At 45.6% G+C, this 24,466-nt stretch overlaps 3 protein-coding genes across 3 annotated transcripts in view; 2 read left to right on the top strand and 1 right to left on the bottom strand.

Moving 5' to 3' along the window:
• Window positions 1–10,426: 10,426 nt before the first annotated feature.
• LOC138646105 (protein unc-93 homolog A-like) overlaps window positions 10,427–24,466 on the bottom strand; it is a 100,814-nt gene continuing 86,774 nt past the window's right edge. The window contains exons 4-7 of the mRNA XM_069735570.1: window positions 18,829–19,010; window positions 17,988–18,217; window positions 14,550–14,726; window positions 10,427–10,845 (exon numbers count right to left, since the gene is read on the bottom strand). Coding sequence (XP_069591671.1) covers window positions 10,427–10,845; window positions 14,550–14,726; window positions 17,988–18,217; window positions 18,829–19,010 — 1,008 coding nt within the window. The remainder of the gene's footprint in view (window positions 10,846–14,549; window positions 14,727–17,987; window positions 18,218–18,828; window positions 19,011–24,466) is intronic.
• The window catches only part of LOC138644848 (gamma-crystallin-3-like), a 241,728-nt gene continuing 233,821 nt past the window's right edge, over window positions 16,560–24,466 (top strand). The window contains exon 1 of the mRNA XM_069733736.1: window positions 16,560–16,569. The gene's annotated coding sequence lies outside the window, so the exon portion shown is untranslated. The remainder of the gene's footprint in view (window positions 16,570–24,466) is intronic.
• LOC138644847 (gamma-crystallin 1-like) overlaps window positions 16,566–24,466 on the top strand; it is a 404,828-nt gene continuing 396,927 nt past the window's right edge. The window contains exon 1 of the mRNA XM_069733735.1: window positions 16,566–16,569. The gene's annotated coding sequence lies outside the window, so the exon portion shown is untranslated. The remainder of the gene's footprint in view (window positions 16,570–24,466) is intronic.

Here is a 24,466-nt window from a genome sequence, read left to right as displayed (position 1 = left end):
TCCTGCACATCAGGAAGTTATTCGCTTTCTGGTGTTGCATAATCTGCATGATGTGGTCGTGTTGGGGTTGCCATGGCTACAAACCCATAATCCAGTATTGGATTGGAATTCCATGTCGGTATCCAGCTGGGGTTGTCAGGGGGTACATGGTGATGTTCCATTTTTGTCGATTTCGTCATCCACCCCTTCTGAGGTCCCAGAGTTCTTGTCTGATTATCAGGATGTATTTGAAGAGCCCAAGTCCGATGCTCTACCTCCGCATAGGGATTGTGATTGTGCTATCAATTTGATTCCTGGTAGTAAATTCCCTAAAGGTCGATTATTTAATTTATCCGTGCCCGAACACGCCGCTATGCGCAGTTATGTGAAGGAATCCCTGGAGAAGGGACATATTCGCCCATCGTCATCACCACTGGGAGCAGGGTTCTTCTTTGTAGCCAAGAAGGATGGTTCGCTGAGACCGTGTATTGATTACCGCCTTCTTAATAAGATCACTGTTAAATTTCAGTATCCCTTGCCATTGTTATCTGACTTGTTTGCTCGGATTAAGGGGGCTAGTTGGTTCACTAAGATAGATCTTCGTGGTGCGTATAATCTGGTGAGAATCAGGCAAGGAGATGAATGGAAAACTGCATTCAATACGCCCGAGGGTCATTTTGAGTATCTAGTGATGCCGTTCGGACTTGCCAATGCTCCATCTGTGTTTCAGTCTTTTATGCATGACATCTTCCGTGAGTATCTGGATAAATTCCTGATTGTTTACTTGGATGACATTTTGATCTTCTCAGATGATTGGGAGTCTCATGTGAAGCAGGTCAGAATGGTTTTTCAGGTCCTGCGTGCTAACTCTTTGTTTCTGAAGGGATCAAAGTGTCTCTTCGGTGTGCAGAAAGTTTCATTTTTGGGGTTCATCTTTACCCCTTCTACTATCGAGATGGATCCAGTTAAGGTCCAAACCATCCAGGATTGGATTCAGCCGACATCTCTGAAAAGTCTGCAAAAGTTCCTGGGCTTTGCTAATTTTTATCGTCGCTTCATCTGTAATTTTTCTAGCATTGCCAAACCATTGACCGATTTGACCAAGAAGGGTGCTGATTTGGTTAATTGGTCTTCTGCTGCTGTGGAAGCTTTTCAGGAGTTGAAGCGTCGTTTTTGTTCTGCCCCTGTGTTGTGTCAGCCAGATGTTTCTCTTCCGTTCCAGGTCGAGGTTGATGCTTCTGAGATTGGAGCAGGGGCGGTTTTGTCACAGAGAGGTTCTGATTGCTCAGTGATGAAACCATGTGCTTTCTTTTCCAGGAAGTTTTCGCCCGCTGAGCGTAATTATGATGTGGGCAATCGAGAGTTGCTGGCCATGAAGTAGGCATTCGAGGAGTGGCGTCATTGGCTTGAAGGAGCTAAGCATCGCGTGGTGGTATTGACTGATCATAAGAACTTGACTTATCTCGAGTCTGCCAAGCGCTTGAATCCTTGACAGGCCCGTTGGTCGTTATTTTTTGCCCGCTTCGACTTTGTGATTTCGTACCTTCCGGGCTCTAAAAATGTGAAGGCGGATGCTCTGTCTAGGAGTTTTGTGCCCGACTCTCCGGGTTTATCTGAGCCAGCGGGTATCCTCAAGGAAGGAGTCATTGTGTCTGCCATCTCCCCTGATTTGCGGCGGGTGCTGCAAAAATTTCAGGCGAATAAACCTGATCGTTGTCCAGCAGAGAAACTGTTCATCCCTGATAGGTGGACTAATAAACTTATCTCTGAACTTCATTGTTCGGTGTTGGCTGGTCATCCTGGAATCTTTGGTACCAGAGAGTTAGTGGCTAGATCCTTCTGGTGGCCATCTCTGTCACGGGATGTACGTACTTTTGTACAGTCCTGTGGGATTTGTGCTAGGGCTAAGCCCTGCTGTTCTCGTGCCAGTGGGTTGCTTTTGCCCTTGCCGGTCCCAAAGAGGCCTTGGACACATATTTCGATGGATTTCATTTCTGACCTTCCCGTTTCTCAAAAGATGTCAGTCATTTGGGTGGTCTGTGATCGCTTTTCTAAAATGGTCCATCTGGTGCCCTTGGCTAAATTGCCTTCCTCCTCTGATTTGGTACCTTTGTTCTTTCAGCATGTGGTTCGGTTGCATGGCATTCCTGAGAATATTGTTTCTGACAGAGGTTCCCAGTTTGTTTCAAGGTTTTGGCGAGCCTTTTGTGGTAGGATGGGCATTGACCTATCCTTTTCCTCGGCTTTCCATCCTCAGACTAATGGCCAGACCGAACGAACCAATCAGACCTTGGAAACATATCTGAGATGTTTTGTTTCTGCAGACCAGGATGATTGGGTGTCCTTTTTGCCGTTGGCTGACTTCGCCCTTAATAATCGGGCCAGCTCGGCTACCTTGGTTTCTCCATTTTTTTGCAATTCTGGGTTCCATCCTCGTTTCTCTTCAGGACAGGTTGAGTCTTCGGACTGTCCTGGTGTGGATTCTGTGGTGGATAGGTTGCAGCAGATCTGGACTCAGGTAGTGGACAATTTGATCTTGTCCCAGGAGAAAGCTCAACTTTTCGCTAATCGCAGACGCCGTGTGGGTCCCCGACTTCGTGTTGGGGATCTGGTTTGGTTATCTTCTCGTCATATTCCTATGAAGGTTTCCTCTCCTAAATTTAAACCTCGTTTTATTGGTCCGTATAGGATTTCTGAGGTTCTCAATCCTGTGTCTTTTCGTTTGACCCTCCCAGACTCCTTTTCCATACATAATGTATTCCATAGGTCGTTGTTGCGGAGATACGTGGCACCTATGGTTCCATCTGTTGAGCCTCCTGCCCCGGTTTTGGTGGAGGGGGAATTGGAGTATATTGTGGAGAAGATTTTGGATTCTCGTGTTTCTAGACGGAAACTCCAGTATCTGGTTAAATGGAAGGGTTATGCTCAGGAAGATAATTCCTGGGTTTTTGCCTCTGATGTTCATGCTTCCGATCTTGTTCGTGCCTTTCATGCGGCTCATCCTGGTCGGCCTGGGGGCTCTGGTGAGGGTTCGGTGACCCCTCCTCAAGGGGGGGGTACTGTTGTGAATTCTGTGGCTGAATTCACTCCTGTGGTCACAAGTGGTACTGCAGCTTCTGAGCTTCCTCCCTCAGGTGTTCTGGTGAGCTCGTTAACTGCTTCATTACTTAACTCCGCCTGATGCTGCTATCCTTGCTCCTTGTCAATGTTTCAGTGTTGGATCTGAGCTTCTCCTGATTGTTCCTGTGATCTGCTGCTCTGTATAGCTAAGTGCTTTTTGCTTTTTTGTTGCTTTTTTTCTGTCCAGCTTGTCTTTTGTTTTGCTGGAAGCTCTGAGACGCAAAGGGTGTACCGCCGTGCCGTTAGTTCGGCACGGTGGGTTTTTTTTGCCCCCTTTGCGTGGTTTTGCTTTAGGGTTTTTTGTAGACTGCAAAGTTCACTTTACTGTCCTCGCTCTGTCCTAGAATATCGGGCCCCACTTTGCTGAATCTATTTCATCCCTACGTTTTGTCTTTTCATCTTACTCACAGTCATTATATGTGGGGGGCTGCCTTTTCCTTTGGGGAATTTCTCTGGGGCAAGTCAGGCCTATTTTTCTATCTTCAGGCTAGCTAGTTTCTTAGGCTGTGCCGAGTTGCCTAGGTAGTTGTTAGGCGCAATCCACAGCCGCTTTTAGTTGTGTTTAGGATAGGATCAGGTGTGCAGTCTACAGAGTTTCCACGTCTCAGAGCTCGTTCTTGTATTTTTGGGTATTTGTCAGATCACTGTGTGCGCTCTGATCGCTAAGCACACTGTGTTTCTGGATTGCCTTCATAACACCTGTCATTAGCAAACATAACAGGGGGGGTCCTAGGAGGGGGGTAATGTTAGGTCTCGAGTTCCCGCTTCTGCACAGTGGGAATCTCGAGCCATCTCCGCTGCGGTCTCCCATTCTTATCCAGCCGCAGTGGAGTCTGCTCAGCAGGGACGTCGGTCCCAGAGTCTTGCTCAGTCTCACTCTGTACAGAGAGTTACTGCTGCTTCTTCAGCTTCTGCCATTAAAGCCAGTGCTGGTCAGCAGCGAGCGGACTTCTCTGGGACTAAGTCCTTGTCTGCACACACTGAGCATGCCCAGGGCAAGATCTCCCGTTGGAGATCGAGGGTCACGTGCTCAGGCTCTGCAGCACATTCCATTGGTCCTCTTGGCAGGTCTTGGAAGGGCAAAGTTTCTGTGGCCACTTCCTGTGCTGCAACTATATAAACTGCGCATGACCGCACGGCCATGCGCTAGTGTACAATTGTTAATGTGTGTATGATGTGAGTGCAAGTCGTCCTTGGATACCCCTACCCTATTGAATGTCTGTTCGCGGAAGGTGTATGGTTGCTATCTAGCGCCCGACTTATCCTACAGCACGAATCACACATTACAGCGTCCAGTTGCTGTGACCGCCAGTACGGCGCTGTGCACTTCCTCTGTGCTTTCCTTACCCAAGCCTGGGTGGTTAGTGGCGTTCGTCAGTGCGGCACCGCATGCACTCTTGTGCCTTAATATTGTTATATAGTTTTCTTACACACCCAGTTGCGGTGTTGTGCCAGCAAGGGTCTAATCGGACTTCAATCCTAGTTGGGGTTGAGTTCGCTGACTACTTGCTCGCGCTCTATGTGCGGTACCGCGGTCCTGTGACGCAACAGGATCGCTTCCTTCACGCTGGGTGAAGTTTAACCCACGTGTGTATACTTATGAGTACCGCCATATAGTCCGTCATTACTTGGCAGCAGGTTCCATCTCTGCACGGTGGACCCCGGGCTGCGAACGCACCATACTCTATCTGTCTTATTATTTGGTGCGTTCCGCTAGCCCTAACACCCTCAGATGATCTTTCAGGCTTCTTCTTCTCAATTTATTAACTCTGGTGCAGGTTCCTCTTGTTCACTTCCGATTTGATCAGGATCTTTTGACAGCATGTTTCGGTGAACTACTCAAGTGGAGGAGTCCTCCCCCTTTCGGGTTGAATTTCCTATACAGGACCTGCAGGGTCAATCCTCCATTTCACCCAATACGGGTGTTTCTCCCACCGGTATTCTAGTTTTTCTAGAGGGCATTTCTCCCGTTTTAATATACTGTCACCAACTTGTTCCTCGGGGTGGAGTTCTCTCTGCATGCTTTACTTCTTGAAGTTTGGTACACACCAGGCGATGCAAAGTCTGCAACTGATGATGATATTCTCGAACCCAGGTGGACACCCCCATCCATGGATATTCCTCTTCAGGCTCCAGCTCCATCTCAGCGATGTCCTTCCCTGTATGCCCAAACAGCAGGTATATGTGGCATAGCCTCATCACACTGAGCATGCCCAGGGCAAGATCTCCCGTTGGAGATCGAGGGTCACGTGCTCAGGCTCTGCAGCACATTCCATTGGTCCTCTTGGCAGGTCTTGGAAGGGCAAAGTTTCTGTGGCCACTTCCTGTGCTGCAACTATATAAACTGCGCATGACCGCACGGCCATGCGCTAGTGTACAATTGTTAATGTGTGTATGATGTGAGTGCAAGTCGTCCTTGGATACCCTTACCCTATTGAATGTTTGTTCGCGGAAGGTGTATGGTTGCTATCTAGCGCCCGACTTATCCTACAGCACGAATCACACATTACAGCGTCCAGTTGCTGTGACCGCCAGTACGGCGCTGTGCACTTCCTCTGTGCTTTCCTTACCCAAGCCTGGGTGGTTAGTGGCGTTCGTCAGTGCGGCACCGCATGCACTCTTGTGCCTTAATATTGTTATATAGTTTTCTTACACACCCAGTTGCGGTGTTGTGCCAGCAAGGGTCTAATCGGACTTCAATCCTAGTTGGGGTTGAGTTCGCTGACTACTTGCTCGCGCTCTATGTGCGGTACCGCGGTCCTGTGACGCAACAGGATCGCTTCCTTCACGCTGGGTGAAGTTTAACCCACGTGTGTATACTTATGAGTACCGCCATATAGTCCGTCATTACTTGGCAGCAGGTTCCATCTCTGCACGGTGGACCCCGGGCTGCGAACGCACCATACTCTATCTGTCTTATTATTTGGTGCGTTCCGCTAGCCCTAACACCCTCAGATGATCTTTCAGGCTTCTTCTTCTCAATTTATTACCTCTGGTGCAGGTTCCTCTTGTTCACTTCCGATTTGATCAGGATCTTTTGACAGCATGTTTCGGTGAACTACTCAAGTGGAGGAGTCCTCCCCCTTTCGGGTTGAATTTCCTATACAGGACCTGCAGGGTCAATCCTCCATTTCACCCAATACGGGTGTTTCTCCCACCGGTATTCTAGTTTTTCTAGAGGGCATTTCTCCCGTTTTAATATACTGTCACCAACTTGTTCCTCGGGGTGGAGTTCTCTCTGCATGCTTTACTTCTTGAAGTTTGGTACACACCAGGCGATGCAAAGTCTGCAACTGATGATGATATTCTCGAACCCAGGTGGACACCCCCATCCATGGATATTCCTCTTCAGGCTCCAGCTCCATCTCAGCGATGTCCTTCCCTGTATGCCCAAACAGCAGGTATATGTGGCATAGTTGGTGACTTGGTTTTACCCAGTTATTATACACCCACACTAATTCAGCTACATATTCAAGCCATTGTGCCTTCCGATCTTCTTCTAGTGTTCTCAGCATCTGAATGAGAGTGCAATTGAATTGCTTGCAGGCTTAATTTCCTTGTGGATGGTAGGGTGCGGTGTGAGACTTCTAGATCTGATATAACCAGTGTAATTCTTCCATTACTTTTCCCAAAAAAACAGGCCCCCTGGTCAGAATGAATTAGTCTTGGGCAGCCATATATTTGAATGGAGTTCTTGCAGATGGCATGTGCGGTGGATTCAGCAGTCTGGTTTTGTGTTGGGGTCAAAGCAGCAAAGTTCACGAAGTGGTCCACCATCACTAAACAATGTTCATATTTTTGATGGGCTGGCCCGATACTCAGGTAGTCAGTTATTAACACTTCCAGGGGGGCCTAAGTCACAAGGGTCTGTGTGGGAGCTCTCTGCTCAGGTGGTTTTGCTATCTCACAACTTCTGCACAATCTACAGGTCTCTTCCACTACTGCTCTTAATCGGGGATAGTACACGAGTCATTGTAACCATTGGAAGGTGTTTTCCTGGCCGAAGTATGCCCCCTGTTCATGTGCTTCTGTGGCCACCTCTGATAATAACGACTCCGGGACCACCACTTGCCAGGTGGCTCCGAGCTCCTGCCGTAGCTGCACCTTCCTGTACAGCATCCCATTCCACATCTGAAGTCATTCCCAATGCCGAAGAATCTTGAAAATCCCTAGTGATAGGACATTTCTTCCTGACTGGGAGGCTGCTTGGATGTCACCCACTGTCTTAGTTTGGCCAGTTCCCATCTTCCTGCTCGAACCACACCCATTTCTCATGAGCTCGACTCAAAACTCTCTGATGAGTCAACACTCACATCAGTTCCTGCATCGCCACCACTGTCCTGGTGGGATTTCAGAATCTGAGGATTTCTTCATCTTCCAATTCTTCATCCCTATTTCACCCTGGTTGTTCATGTTTTGCACTGGACAAGGAGTCAGCATGAGTGTTCTCAGTCCCTCTCATGTAAGAGATTTTATTCTGAAACTTTGCCATACTGGCCACCCACCGCTATTCCAGAGCTCCCAATTTTGCATTCTCTGAATGGGCCAAAGGGTTGTTATCTGTGTGCACCACTGTTGTGAATTCTGCTCTTGGTCTCCCTCTGGTGGTTATGAGTGGTAGAGCTGCTGTCTTCGGATCGCAGCATTTATCAGGTGTGTTCACTTTTTGCAATCTGGACTCAGCTATTTAGTCCTGCTTGATCCTTTAGTCAGTGCCAGTTGTCCATTGTTTTTGGAGGATTCACATCTCTTACTGTTCTCTCCTGTTTGCTGAGCTTTTCAACAAAGATAAGTCCTGGATTTGTTTTTGCTGTCCACATGCTGTGGGCCTTATAGTTCAGTGCATTTTCATGTTTTGTCTTGTCCAGCTTTGTCTGTGAAGGATTTTTTGCAGCCAAGCTGTGTCTCTGGAGATGCAGATATACCCTCCATGTCTTTAGTCAGATGTGGTGATTTGTATTTTCTGTGGTGGATATTTTCTAGTGTTTTAATACTGACCACGTAGTACTCTGTCCTATTCTTTCTTTTTAGCTAATATGGCCTCCTATGCTAAATCCTGATTTCATGTCTGCGTATGTTATTTCCCTCTCCTCTCACAGTCAATATTTGTGGGGGGCTGTCTATCCTTTGGGGATTTTCTCTGAGGCAAGATAGTTTTCCCGTTTCTGTCTTTAGGGGAAGTTAGTTCTTATGCTGTGTCGAGGGGTCTAGGAAGTGTTAGGTACCCCCCACGGCTACTTCTAGTTGCGCTGCTAAGTTCAGGGTTTGCGGTCAGTACAGGTACCACCTTCTCCAGAGTATGCCTCATGCTGCTCCTAGGCCACCAGATCATAACACACCAGTACTTCAGACCTGGACAGATATTCTGCAAACTTCTCAGTCATAGCCCACATCAACGCCAGCAACTCTAGCTTGAAGGAACTGTAGTTGTTGGGATTTCGTTTGGAATCATGAAGGGACCGACTCGCATAAGCGATCACCTTCTCTCTCCCGTCCTGCATCTGTGACCACACAGCAACTGTCATGATCCGTTCCGGAGTTTAGTCCTGTCTGCTCTTTCTCTGGGTGGATCATGTCAAGGGTTAACTTTGATCTGTCTCATTCTGGGCTCGGGTTTGCTATTTAGCTCCCAGGTATCCTGAGGGTGGTGTCAGCTATAGCTCTGTGTTTGGCGTGTGAACCTGACTCTGGAAGCCCTTGGTTTGTCCTACTGTGAACCCTGACTTGTCCTATGTCCGTTATCTCCCCCTGCCTGCCCTTTCCCAGTGTCTCTTTGTTTGTTTGTATATCTGCTTGACTCTCTGGTTATGATCTTGGCTTGGCTCTTTGACTCTGTTTCGGGTTGTTGCTATTGTACCGTATTTTGCCCGTCCTGGTTTACTTATCCCTTGCTATGCCCTGACCATTCATTCTGTCTAACTCCATTTGTATTATTGTGCCTTCTTGAAATCTGTAATCCCTACAAAACTCCCCCTGGTGGAGGTTGCACTGTACTGCACTGCAGCTTCATGACAGCAACCCAATCCATGCAAGCTACCGTCGGTGTAGAGAACGAACTGCAGGGAGAAGTCCACATAAGCCAACACCGGTACCTCCGCCAATGCCTTCTTTACTTCTTGAAATGCCTTCTCCTGACGTTCTTCCCACCAAATTTTCTGATGCTTGGCACCTGAGGGCATTCCTCTTAGAAGCTCTATTAAGGGGCTCACAATGCGGGCAAAATTTTTCACAAAACGTTGATAGTACCTGGTTAGTCCCAAGAATGCGCGGACAAATTTTACCGTCGTCGAGGTGGGCCAATCCCATACTACAGAGATCTTCTCCTGAGATGGCTTCACCACTTCAGCAGAAATGACATTGCCCAGATACTCTATTTGGGGATGGACAAATGACACTTCTGGGGCTTTACTTTTAGCCCATGTCTTTGGAGATGACTCAACACCTGTTCCAATCTCTGTTGATCATCCTCAAACGAAGCGGCATAGACTATGATGTCATCTAGATAGATGAGCGTGGCTTCAAAGTTAAGATCACCCAGACACCTTTCCATTAGCCATTGAAACATCCCTGGAGCGTTGGACAGTCCGAACGGCATTCTGTTGAATTCATATAGTCCCATAGGTAGAATAAAGGCTGTCTTTTTCCGGTCTTGTTCTGACATTGGCACTTGCCAATAGCCGAAAAACAATTTGGCCTTTCCCAGTGCAGATAGGGATTCTTCGTTCCGGGGCAATGGGTAGGAATATCGCACCATGCAAGCGTTGAGTTTCCGATAATCTACACAGAACCTTAGAGCGCCATCCTTCTTCCGCATCAACACGATGGGGGTGGCCCACGGACTTTGGCTCTCTCGTATGACACCTTTCTGAAGCATATGTGTAAGCATGTCCTTCACCTCTTGATAGAGTTGTGGCTGAATCTGTCCATACCACTCTCTGATAGGTGCAGCATCCCCAGTCAGAATTTCGTGTGAGATTGCTGTAGTACAGCCAAAATCATCCTCATGGAGCACGTCCAGATATCGTCCCAACAGAGCCTCCACCTGTTGAATTTGTGAAAGGGTGAGGTTGGTCAGCTCAGCTTGCATTTGCTCCAATATATGCCTCCCTTCACAGACATGCTGAGGATCTGGTGTCAGGGAAGAATCTACTGCCATAATCCAAGGGTTACCTTGCTTCACAGTCAACTGCACAGCCTGGGATGGTATCACTTCTTCGGGCGTTCTAGTGATTCGAGCCACTTCACTTCTAGGAGTTAGTGTGATGTTATCTTCTCCTAAATTAATCCAATGCATGGGTACCATCCTGTCACGTACAATGGCCAGTGTTCATGCCACAAGGAGGCCCGAGGGTAGCTGTTCAGTGGTAGCTGGTTCAATTTGAATCTCAACCACTTCTAGTGGGATGCAAGCCCGCACAGGCAAGGTGAGCACAGTCTGTCCTGGTGGCGATATGAGTTTGGCAGAGGTCGGCACAATCACCTTTCCCAATGTTCCCCCTTCACTGGCCATTTCCTGGGCCTGTGCCACATTTATTAACTGTTGAACCACACTTTGTTGGGGGGTGTGCAGGCTCCACTGTTTCAAGGTTACTTCTGGGGGCTCGTTAAGGAGGAGATTCCCAAACTCTTTCAATATGTTCATTCCCAGGGTGACTGCTTTTCCGTTACCGGCTTCCCCCTGAGTCAACACTACCCCCTTGCATCCCAGATCTTTGCCGCAGATTGTCACCTGCATCTGGACAACACCTGCAACCGGGATAGGCAAATGGTTGGAAGCTATTAATTTTATCACGGGGCCCCACTCAGGCCATTTTGCTTCAGTGAAGTGTCTTTGGAAATAGGTTTCAGACATCGTAGTCACCTGTGAGCCTGTATCCACCAGGCAACGTACTGCTCGGCCATCCAGTTAAGCCCACACAAGAGGGCATGCGGAGACTAAATTTGTGGGACTTATGTTACTCTTTCGTGACAATTCAGGCTCCAGGCGGCGTCCCACAGGCTCGGAGCCTTCTAGTTTAACAGACGTTGATGAAAGGGCCTACCCAACCGTGGCCATTCCCGAGCCAAATGTACAATTTCCCCACAAGTGTAACAAGCGAGAGGTCTCCGTCTATGGAACATTTTGGCTTCTCGCTGGAGCTCGGGGCCCCTGTTACTCCCGGGAAACTGTGCAGTTCCTACTGTTTCTTTTTTACTTCAGCCAGCTCTCCATGAATTTCCTGGATTTCCTTCTGCAATTCTTACACACATTGTGGTTCGCTGATCAGATTAACTGATACCTCTCCGCTCCAGATTCTTCCCACAGGACTGTTACATCCTGCTCCTGCTCATGTGTATGTGCCTCACTTCCCACTTCAGACAAGATCATGCGAGGGTTAACCTGCAAGCGCTCCTGCGAAGCCTATTTCGTCAACATGTCCCATAAGCCCGTCATCATCTGATCGCGCAGTACTACATCAATTGGTCCTACGCCTATGCTGCCTTTTATAAAGATAGCAGTATGAATCTCTTGGAGGGCATTCACGTATTGCGTTACTGTCTTTGCATACGGCTAAATAGATGTGACCTTAATTCCCCTATGTCTGTGGGGTCCCCATGAGTCTCTTCTAGTATTTGCAGCACTTTGTTAAAGGTATTTTGGTCCCTCGTGGGTCGCAACATGTCAGAGTTTCTAGCTTCCCCATCTAATGCCATCATGCCCACTTCAGCTTCAAGGGCAGGGGTCATGGGGTGCATTCTCAGCATTCCCCTCATGCGTTCTGTCCAACTCCATAACATAGAGTTACACCCTGTGAACTTGGGCAGATTATTCAACATTGCCCCCAAAGAAATGCTGGTTCATGGGTTCACCCCAACTGCTTGATCTTCCGCCTCCATGCTTGCAGACTGCATCCTGCTGTCTATGCCAAGTGTAGAAATCACAAGAATGCGGGATGCAGTGATTAGCAGGAGGCAGAACAAGAGTTAAGGGGTTTATTACAGGGGATACTACATGCAGGGAGAGTATTAGTGATGAAGGGGGGCTGAAAGCAAAATGCATAAACAATGGTAATGAAACAGTTGGCTAAACAAAAGGCAAACTTGTCAGCCTGAAGTTTTCGGGGCGATGAAGGCTTGTACTCCCACGGTGGTGCCGTAGAAAGTGCGTGAAGTCCATGGCTTGGTCCTGAAGGAAACCAAGGCACTGTCTCCTAAAGGAAGTGGTGTGTGCGGGTTCTCTAGAGCGATGTCCTGTGGGGATGGAGCAATGTATGGGTCATGACACAGTCTCTGGTTCTACCAGAGTGCTGTAAAGTTCATTGGTGGAGGTGGGATATAAGCCAGACAGCTCCGGCTGATCGTCCAGTTCGGCAGTGGGCCCCTCGCCCGCGTTAGACTGAGGAACGGCACGCGCAGACAATTCAGTGTTACAGCTGGGTGAAGGCACACAGTCAATTCCCTCATGGTCAGCAGGGGAGCGAGGTATCGTATGGCAGTGAGGGTCGATGCTACAAAGTTGTCTCACGGAGCAAGAGTTAACTGTCTCCTGTTGCGTACTCTGCCTTCCCACCGAGTCTACCCTTTTCCCACACGCAGCACCTTTTATGTCTGTCACGCCTACTTCAGACAAGTGCAAAGGTCCGTCCAGGTCTAAATTCTTCCCCCCTGCAACAATGGGGACAGTCCCGATGGTTCCGGGATCGGCGCAAGAGAGGCACCACCGGCCCAGTCCATCTTCCTACATAGCCTTTAAAAGGGCATAGCCTTCGAGTCAAGTTGCACCAATGCTTGACAATTTGAACAGAATATGTATTAGGCCCCCTGTATATCTAATGCAGGGTGTATACCTAATTTTTCGCAGTTCTTGCTTCCTTCATAAATTACGGTAATCTGAAATTCCCTATTTTTTAATTTAAAAAAATTTGCCTTATTTAAACTATATTTTTTACATCTTTTTTTAATTTTGCCTTATATACATGTCATTATACAGGAAAAATGTTTTTTTTGTTTTATTGTCAGTCCTTAAAGGAGAGTAAACGTGTGACACCATTGTTGTCAGCAGCAAGCTGGGAGTCAGAGATGCTTCTTGGGGTCTTCTCCATGCTGTTCTCCTTCCATTCAGCACTTTCCCATCCATTCCAACATTTTCACTGCCCCTCAAACCTCTTTGCTTGGTCTGATGGAAAAAAAGCTAGTCTTTCACATTGACTCCCCTTATCCTCGTTACTCAAAACGAGCAGAATTCAAAAGTACAACTTGTCATGCCAAAAACAAGCCCTTATACAGCCATGTGGACAGAAAAATAAAAAAAGTTATAGCTTTTAGAAAAAGTGGAGGAAAAAACTAAAATAAAAAAAAAATGGAAAATCACCTCGTAATGAAGGGGTTAAAGGGACACTGTCACCTGAATTTGGAGGGAACAATCTTCAGCTATGGAGGCGGGGTTTTGGGGTGTTTGATTCACCCTTTCCTTACCCGCTGGCTGCATGCTGGCTGCAATATTGGATTGAAGTTCATTCTCTGTCCTACATAGTACACACCTGCGCAAGGTAATCTTGCCTTGTGCAGGCAGGTACTACGGAGGACAGAGAATGAACTTCAATCCAATATTGCAGCCAGCATGCAGCCAGCGGGTAAGGAAAGGGTGAATCAAACACCCAAAAACCCTGCCTCCATGGCTGAAGATTGTTCCCTCCAAATTCAGGTGACAGTGTCCCTTTAAGGAAGTTTTAAAATATCTTTTTATTTTTTACTAGATGGCAGCCCGATTCTAAAGAATTGGGAGTCTAGAATCCATATATACTTTATTTATTCAAATGTAAGAATAATACAATTAATAAATAATAGTAAGAAAGAACAAAAATAATAGGCAGTATATGGAGAAAACACCAAACAAAAGTTCAAAATTGGTGTGAAAATGTCACTGAACCACTTCACAACTAAATATATATAGTTTTGGTAAATGGTATTATCATTTTTTTGACGAAATTCGGCAGGAGCTTGAAGAGCAACGTCACTGGGCCCGCCTCCACGCAGTAGAAACTTGCTGTGAGGTAAAAATTCAAAAATCACACCAAAATGGCGGGCGGAGTGTGTCACAGTACGGCACGTTTCTGATTGGTCGCTCGCAGCAGGCGGCAACCAATCAGACACTGGACACTGTTGATGTCACTTATCTCCGGACATTAGCTCCGGACATTAGCTCCGGACATTATCTCCGCACATTAGCTCCGGACATTAGCTCCGGACAAAGCCACGGAAGTTGGCACAAATTGCAGGAAGTAGTATTCTAGGCAATTAATCTCCGGACATTAGCTCCGGACATTAGCTCCGGACATTAGCTCCGGACATTAGCTCCGGACAAAGCCACGGAAGTTGGCACAAATTGCAGGAAGTAGTATTCTGGGCAATTATATATTAGATAATAACAAATCATTTTAGCAAAATAAAAATTATCAAAACTATCTTACCTACATATACGCCTAAAATGATATAAACTAGAGTTTTTGATGGATGTGATGGGCTGGTAGAAGTCTGACTCCAATTTCCATATTGTTCATTCACATTTCCACTAATAGGACTCCAATTTCCTGTCAGTAATAAGGCTTCACTTGAGCCACAGTTTGTATTATTCCATATAGTTTCATCTACAAATGAATGAAAATTCATTCTATATAACCACAATTATTACAGAAATGGAATAGAAACAAATCCAAAAATAAATCTATTGATTAAAAATGTTAAGAAAATGTTATATAAAATACATTATAGTGGTTTTTTTTATTTCCTATCTCCATGTCCAGTTTATCTACTAACTGAGATAGGGGCAGACATGATGCTAGCACAGCCGATGCATCCTCACTGGGCCCAGAGGTGTAGGTGAGCTGCTGTACCAGCAGCTTATGATCTGGCTTGTTACTTGGGGCCCGAGACACTGGAGGACCCTTTCCTAGGTTATTGGCTTGCTGTCATCATTAGCGAGATGCCAAGCAGGGCGCCTGCCTGCAGCTCTGCTGCCTACAGTCTAAAATGGAAGAGGAGCTGCAGGAACCCATCTGTCCGCTTTCTGCCCTGCACTTTCTCTATGACGTAGACGTGCATGGTGTGAGGTCAGCATGGCACCTTTGTCATTTAGAAAGGACCTGGCAAAAAGAGGAAAGAAGTGATGCTGAGGGGGAATGTCTGAAGAGGTGAGTGATGTTATTTTTTAATACACTGTGGAGAGCACAATGTTGGGGAGGGAAATTAGTTTTTTGGAAAATACGGCACTTTGTAATGAATTGTGTGGTAGAAGAGGATGCTATCAGTCACTTATAATGAAACGAGAGGGTGGAGGACATTATACAGGGATTTATAACGAATTGGGGATTGTGGAGGACGTTAAGTCTTTGATATTGCTCCCAACCTCCAATTCATTATGAGGCCCTTTTTTTCTTTACACGTATGAGAAAGACTGATGTAACTTGGAGCAAACTATGATAAAACTCTGCTGTACCTCTGACCAAAAGGCTCAGATTTAATGAGTCTCCTCACTCCCCTTAATGGACATATTTAAAGGGTAACTGTGCTTTCAAGCAACTTTTCAGAATAAGGTGATCTGGGCTTGAACATCAGGAATGATACCATTTCTAGCCTTTATGTAACGTTCATATTCATTAAATTCTGCTACATGCTCTATCTGGAATTTGCAATCCACATGGAGCTTTAGGAGAAGACAAGTTGCAGTGATTTCTCCCATAGACAGCACAATATAGAGAGGGGAATGCCTGCTTTTCATTCACTTTTTAGCTCATATACAATTATGGCAGCAACGTGGAGGGAATTACGCAGCAAAGCTGATCTGCCTTGATCTGAATCAAGCTCTGATGTGAGGTAAAACACTTGTTACCCAGCCCTGCTGTTACACTCGGTCCTTTTCCTGTACTTCCAAGGGGTCTTCATCGGGACTCCCGCTCTGTGCCGCCTCCTCGCTGTCTGAAAGCAGCCTCTGTCCCTCCTTCCTCTCCTGCTTCCTGGCATGCAGACAGCAGGTTCCCAGGCAGGGTTCTTAGGTCGCACGCGCGCTCACTCCCGGTCTCTTAAAGAGACAGTGTGCATTTTCCAAAAGTTGCCTCTAACCAGTAGCATGTAGCTGACTACTATTTCTAGCTCCTCCACCATAGGGAGGTCACCGGAGCAACAAGTATTCACTGTTGCTAACTTCCGGTTATGTGTGCTTCTGTTTCTGAAGTATCTGCCAAGTACTTCGCTTACACTGTCTGTTTCCACAGATCCGCTGCTATCTGTTACCCGGTTATTCTGGACTGCATGCGCACCATCTACGCTGCACCCGTCTAGTCCCGCCAGTCTACCTGCCATTCTTCCAGTCTACCCCAGTACTCCCAGTACCAGCTTCTACTCGAACACCCGGTATCTTCCGGTCAGCTCTGCAGCATCCACTAACCCTGCTGGCCTATCTGTTCCGCTGGGACAGCCGCCACGAGTACGGGGTCTAACTGAAGGTAGCATCCGTGTCCTCCGGGCATGCCATTCTGTCCCTGTTCGAGGGGACTTACTACGGGTGTTTGGAGCTCACGCATTAACGCCCCATTAGGAGCACCCTGGACCGTGGTCTAGTGGTTCCACATTTAACTTCAATAAATACGAATGTGAACTTCTACATCTGTGCCTCCGTGTCCATTCGTTACACCTGCACCATGATTTTCTGCCTGTCACCGTTCCCTTTCCTGCTCCTCACGCCTCCTCCCCCATCTTCTCTACCTTGAAGATAAGGAGCTATGTCAAATTACACCTGTCACTCTGAGTAAGATGGACTTGTCTTTCATTAACAAAAAGATAATGTTATTAATAGTGTTGAGCGATACCGTCCGATACTTGAAAGTATCGGTATCGGATAGTATCGGCCGATACCCGAAAAATATCGGATATCGCCGATACCGATATCCGATACCAATACAAGTCAATGGGACATCAAGTATCGGAAGGTATTCTCATGGTTCCCAGGGTCTGAAGGAGAGGAAACTCTCCTTCAGACCCTGGGAACCATAGGGATGTGTAAAATAAAGAATTAAAATAAAAAATATTGATATGCTCACCTCTCCGGCGGCCCCTGGACTTCACGCTGCTAACCGGGAGGCTTCTTTGTTTAAAAAGCGCGCCTTTCGGACCTGTGAATGACGTCCCGGCTTCTGATTGGTCGCGTGCCGCCCATGTGACCGGCACGCGACCAATCAGAGGCCGCGACGTCATTCGCAGGTCCTCAATTCCTAGCATTAGCAGTTTTGTGAATGAGAATGACGTCGCGGCTTCTGATTGGCCGCGTGCCGCCCATGTGACCGGCACGCGGCCAATCAGAAGCCGCGACGTCATTCTCATTCACAAAACTGCTAATGCTAGGAATTGAGGACCTGCGAATGACGTCGCGGCCTCTGATTGGTCGCGTGCCGGTCACATGGGCGGCACGCGACCAATCAGAAGCCGGGACGTCATTCACAGGTCCGAAAGGCGCGCTTTTTAAACAAAGAAGCCTCCCGGTTAGCAGCGTGAAGTCCAGGGGCCGCCGGAGAGGTGAGCATATCAATATTTTTTATTTTAATTCTTTATTTTACACATCCCTATTAATTCGATACCGATACCCGATATCACAAAAATATCGGATCTCGGTATCGGAATTCCGATACCGCAAGTATCGGCCGATACCCGATACTTGCGGTATCGGAATGCTCAACACTAGTTATTAATGATTTTATCAATATTTGTGGAATAAAAGTGTTTTATTGAGATGTTCTAATCTTTTTTTCACAATAATTTACTGTATGTGCTTTATCAGCTGACAATTAATAATAATATAAACCTTGGACCGACCTAAACAAGTCATTGAATAATTTTAATGGATGATGGTTACTTACCATTTGGCTGTGCCAAGTTTAATACTAAAGAAGAGATTAGGTTTCCCCAAATGCGAGATGATTGAAATACAAAGAAAAAGATTCCAAAGTATTGGTTGATGACATGCATCTCCTTCTTGTCATATTTCAGCGCATATTGCCTTGCACAAACTGTAAGGTATGTGCACTTTGCAGTCCAGAAGGGACTTGCCCCTAAACCCAAAATCACAGATGCAGGCATTAGGGTATACCTGAAAAATCAAGCCAAAAAAGACAAAAAATATGTTGATAAGCATATAAGTCTTAATTAATAATGTTAATTAGTATTAATTTGTCAGTGTCTTAATTAACACTTTGGGGTAAAATGTCATTTAGACTTGTGCAATTGGTAGTTTCATTGTAGACACTTTCATAGACCACCAAATATGGAATAGAGCCATGGTCATACTTGTGCCAACTGCTTTATTTACTCATATGACATTGATAGGGATTTGTACTATATAAGTAAAATAATTGGGCATTTTTAACTTACTGAACCAATACATAATGAATTTAGGGGCTGATCATACTGCATTTGGCATTGCACTTATGACTCTATCTAGCTGTTTAGTCTGAATCTTGGAAAAAAGCAATTCAGATGCAATTTTCTACTTATGACTCTGCGTGCCTCATTAAATTCAATGGCTTTGTTAGAAGCATATCTGAATGCAAGTCTTTTGGGGAATCAGATGCAACTCTTGCTGGAGTCAAGAGAACAATGTAAATACTGTGTTAACAACCCCTAAATTTGAATACTTTATATATTTCATTATAAGTCTTGAGCATACAAAAATATATTTAAACATATTATATTAAACATTACCATTTTGGATAAAAGTTTGCCAGAGTGTAGATGATGTAAAAGCAGGTGACAATTGTAAGTGTCAGTTTACATCCAAGTTTGCTAATGACAAAAGGAGTAAAAACTGCTGCAGAAAAGATCTGACCACCATATGTGACACTTAGAGAAACAGCACCCAGACCTCCAGAAGGGTTAAGACTACTCTGCAAGGAGAAAGAACAGAATTAAAATTTTGCAATACCGATTTAGAAAATGAATGACAGGTTTCTCAGGTCAACTTTCAAAACTCTATGGAAGTATTAACTCTCTTTTAAGAATGGGGACAAAGAACTTGAAAACCCATACAAAGGAGGGAGTGACTGCAGCACAGTTGGTGCAACAAAAATTGGGTGAATGGGCAGTTGAAGCACTGTATCGTTACATGAGCACAAATGTCGAAAGGATGGATTTCTTAATGGTAGTAGTCTGGGAATAAAACTGTGTTAAAGTGCAGACTAGCGGGTCTCACCAACCAACACCCACCCACCCCATCAACTGCATCTACTGATTCTCACCGTGGCAAGTGTTGTCACACAGGTCTCCGGCCACAGAACCTCCACTTGTTTACACGCTACAGTCTGGGTGAGTGAGAGCCTATCAGATGATATAGAATTGGACATGCCTGCTGATTTGTCTAATCTTAGATAATAAGCACACCCCATCTTTCTCAATCCACCGTAACATCTCTTGTCGTGTTCACACTACTCCACAGAAGTGAGGCCTCTTTTGTGCAGTTGTGCTCATGTAAAAGATTGTTTCCTCCTACACATGGTAAAGCTAAGAACGTTAACTTCACTATCTTCAATCTACTTATAATAATAATCTTTATTTATATAGTGCAAACATATTCCATGGAGCTTTACAAGTTAGCAGTTCATACTGTATAAAACAAGTTACAAAGTTTAATATACTCAAATAATTAAAGCAGAGCTAATGATGACCCTCCTCTTCAGAGGCTTATAATCTACAATGAAGTGGGGGTGACACCAGTTACAGGTGATTATTTACAATGATGGTGCAACCATCTTGAGAAAATGGGGGGTAGATAAAGGCTGCATGAGCCTTTTGGGTATGGATGGGTTTGATGGCGAATTGTGTTCACAGAAGTACAGAATAAGCTAGATATAAAAAGGACTTTGATTAAGGAGCGTGATAGACTGCCCTATACAGATATGTAAGTTATGGTTCTACTCCTAATTTCTTGGGGGACAAAGGGTAAGAGGTGAGTTATCTAGGTAGGAGATTAATCTGAGCTGGACAAAGACCAGATCAGGGGTGTTACTGTCTTTGTGTGTTTCAGAGGTTGATAGTTGAGAGAGGCCACGAGAAGTGGCTAGAGATAGAAGCTGGGATGCAGCTGGGGAGGTGGGGCTGTTGATGTCTCTCAGGATAAGGGCTGGCAATTCTGAGGACATAAAGTATGGCAGCAACGCATAAAAGTGGTCAAGGAAGTGGGTGGGTGAGCCTGGGGGATAGTATGTGACCACTACTATGAGGAAGAGGGGATGGGAGACCCTGATGGTGTGAACCTCCATAGAAGAATGGCAACCCAGGGGCCTATATTTATTTATTGGTTTAAAAACCGGATTGTGGTGGCAGTGAGGAGTGTGGGGTTATTTTGGAGTTAGCAATGATCGTACGGTGGTATATACACAACACCGTACACTCACTATTACTTTTCTGAGAATTAATTATGGTGAACAGCCTGCAGCCTCCTCAGTTGACTGTTGTCCAATCGTGTAATTGTCTAAACGATAGGGGCCAGCTGTGAGCTATTTGCTCCAAAGATCACAGTGGGTGGTTCTGCGTGACTCACGGACTTTGATCTCTGTGATTATTGGATGGACAATCCAATCTTTTGGCCAAGGAAATTCAGTCTTTCAGCCTTGTGGATTCAGACAGTTTCAGAAAGCTGATGGCCATCGCATTCCCCAAGTACCAGTTGCCCTCTCACCATTGTTTCTATAAGAAAGATGTGCCTGTGCTACACCAGCATGACGCAGACAACATCAACCATTCCCTGAAAAATTCTATGCCTGCCAGGGTGCATTTCAACACTGACACTTAAACGAGCAAGCATCAACAGGGGCATTACATTTTGCTAACTGGGCACTGGGTGACTCTGGTGGCTGTGGGGCAGTCAGGAAAGTTGCTGCTCCACAAGTCTTGGAATCCCCAAGACTTGCAGGGTGCTTGGGGATGGAGAACTGAACCTCTACACACCATAAGAAGGAGGACTAAACTACTAAACAACAGGGCTTGATGAAATAAACTACTAAATGCCTAAAGTTGGTTAATTAAAGCACTACACACTATAAGATGGAGAACTAAACTACTAGACAACAGGTGTTGGAGAACTAACCTACTAAACAACTTGGGTTGGAAAACAAAACAAATACCCACCAGAACATGGAGAACTAAATTAATAGACAGCTTAGGTTGGAGAATTAAACTATTTCCCACCAAGGGATGAAGAACTAAAGCACTAGAAAGTGGTTTCACTAGACACCAAGTCGTGGAATCCCTTGGGCTTGCAGGACAAAACTAATAATAATACCAATAATAATAGCAATATTGTTTATTTATATAGCGCCAACATATTCCACAGTGCTTTACAATTCAACAGTTCATATACAAGAGTCATAACAAAGTTAATGATAATACAATAATTAAGACAAAGATAATAGCAACCCTGCCCATAAGAGCTTACAATCTGCATTGAGGTGGGGGTGACAAAGTACAGGTGCTTATTTACAATGATGGTCCAGCTATCTTGAGGAAATGGGGGGTAGATAAAGAATGAATGAGCTGGTCACCAGCCATTATTTGTTGTGCTTTTGGGAGCCATTGAGTTTGATGGAGGAGTATGATCAGAGCAAAAGAGAATGGACTATATATAAAATGACTTTGATTAGGGAGCGTGATAGTCCGCCTTAAACAGATGTGTTTTTAATGAGCACCTAAAACTTTGTAAGTTGTGGTTGGTCCTAATTTCTGGTGGTATGGCATTCCAAAGGATTGGTGCTACTCGTGAGAAGTTTTGAAGCTGGGAGTGGGAGGTACGGATTAGTGTGGATGTAAGTTGAAAATCGCTTGCAAAGCATTACGAGCGAGTAGGCTGATAAACAGAAATGAGGGAGGAAATGTAGGGGTTGCCGCACTGTGGGGAGCTTTGTGGGTGAAAACAAGCAGTTTAAATTGAATCCTATAATGTATGGGCAACCAGTGCAATGACTGGCACAGAGCGGAGGCGTCCGAGTACCGATTAACCAGATAGATGACCCTGGCTGCTGCATTAAGGATGGACTTGACAGGGGAAAGTCAAGTGAGGGGGAGGCCCTCTAACACTTCCTCCAGTGAATTTGCCTCCTCAACGTCCTTTAGGGCCTCATCCTGCACCCTCAACCCCTGCCTTAATGAGACACGCGTTTCAATGCAGAGAGTATCCTTCCACCTTTGTACTGCGCAGCCAGGACTCAACGCAATCTGGCAGTGTTTAAATTAATATGCCTTTGAGATCGCAGTCATACAGTTCAAGAGTTTTGGACAGTTATCTATGCTGAGTTTGAGCTGTCTACACTGATCCTGGAGCGAGGGTAGGTTGTGCGATAACGGTGCTAACCTTACACTGGGGCAACCTCACACACATGCTTGGCTTGCATCCTCAACCTGATGGTACAGCAATTCCTCTACCACCATCCCAGCCTGGATGCACTGATTCAGAAACCACTGTTGTTGTGTGCTCACTTCCTCCATTCCTCTTAAGTTGGTATCGAGATCTTTCGGCCTACTGCTTAAGGGGTTTATATGCGATGTGATGACACTGTGGAATTTAACTCTGCACATACTGCAGAGACTGTGGCAGCAGTGCCGAGACCTGGTGCAGTATGTCATTTTGCATATCCAGGCCCAACGCAGTATGGATGTGGTGCAATTTACACTTGCAGAGTGGACATAAATGAGGGATCTCTGCAACCTTCTGCATGTTTTTTGAAATGGCTTATAAGATGGTTAGCGCAGACGATGCTGTCATCAGTAGCACTATTCTGGTCATCTACATGCTGGAGCACACTTTGAATAGTCTGTGGGAAGAGGTGATGGTGGTCCCGAGGAAAGAGAAGGAAGCAGAGGAGGGTGTGAAAGGGTTAACCATATCTCTAAGTTACATTCTGTCACCTGACAGGTGGTTGCCATGGGAGGAACAAATGGAGAAGGACGAGGAGAGGACAAGGAGGAGGTGATGGACGTGCAACAATTAAAAGATGAAGAGGATAATGATTGCCTCTCTGTTGTCTGTGGTTGCCAGGAGGGGATGGAGGAAGCAAGCTTGAGTGTTATCCCATCGCCAACTCACTATAGACTTGGATCTCATGAAAGAGACTGACCCATGAGCGTCTTCTTGCAGCACTATCTGCAACATGATTGTTGCCCATTTTTGCTGTCACTGTGCGCTAGTACAGAGAAATGAATATTAATTTCTCTTCAGCAGCAAAACACAGGCTTTAGCCACAGCCTCCAGCTCCTGCTTCTGTGAACCGCTGCTCTGCCGCTAACCTTCCCACGTCAGCATTCTGGGACAATTGACTCGTATAAGCCGAGGGGATGTTTTCAGCACAAAAAAAATGTGCTTAAAAACTTGGCTTATACACGAGCACATACGGTAGTTTTGGATTTCCATCTAAATCTCCAAGTGATGTGACAGATGAAACCCCCGAGGGATCTATTCACTATAATGGGGCAGCAGAGATACTCTGCACTCTGCCTGGTCTCTGTGCCGCATTGTCCTTTCCAGAAATGCACAAATCTGTGGCCCACCACGCTTTTATGCTTGCCTAAAAAGATGGAAACTGCCGAATCACAGGTTATACGGCGCCCACAGTGCCTTCATCTGTCTCATTATAGGGAATCTTCTTTACATGGAAACCCCAATGTAAGTGCTCAGTGGAGAGAGCAGGACAGATGTGCACTGAGCCCTACTGTGATCTAGGGAGGCAGAATGAAAAAATCAACAGCAGGTGGAGAATTGGTATTATCCATTTTTTATGCAGTTCCTTGGGCAAAATAAATGATTAGACAACATTTTTCTTTGTGTTGGTGTAATTACAGTGATTCCAGATTTATATCAGGTTTTTATGTTTGACTGCTATCACACGCTAAAAAAAATGTATTGCAAAAATTAGTTTTTGCATCCCCATATTTAAGCTGACAGAGTCATGTGATGGCTTGTTTTTTGTAGGACGAGTTGCTTTTTTTCCGGTACCATTTTTGGGCACATGACTTTTTTTCTCTTTCTATTCCGATTTTGGGAGGCAGTGTGAACAAAAAAAACAGCAATTCAGCAATTGTCTTTTGAGGGTTTTATTTAGACCGTTCAGCATGTGCTAAAATTTATAAAGCCGCTTTATTTTTCTGGTCAGTACGATTAAATGGATACCCCATTTATATCTTTTCTTATGTTTTGACATTTTTACACACTAAAAGCTATTTTATAGAAAAAAATTATTGTTGCATTGCTTTATTCTGAGAGCTATAACTTTTTTATTTTTCTGCTGATGGAGCTGCATGGTAGATTTTTTTTGTGGGACAAGATGGCATTTTCAGCAGTACCATATTTATTTAC

This window comes from Ranitomeya imitator, chromosome 7 (genome assembly GCF_032444005.1).
Source record: "Ranitomeya imitator isolate aRanImi1 chromosome 7, aRanImi1.pri, whole genome shotgun sequence".
Classification (NCBI taxonomy): Eukaryota; Metazoa; Chordata; class Amphibia; order Anura; family Dendrobatidae; genus Ranitomeya; species Ranitomeya imitator.
This window is presented reverse-complemented; position numbering and strand designations above follow the sequence as displayed.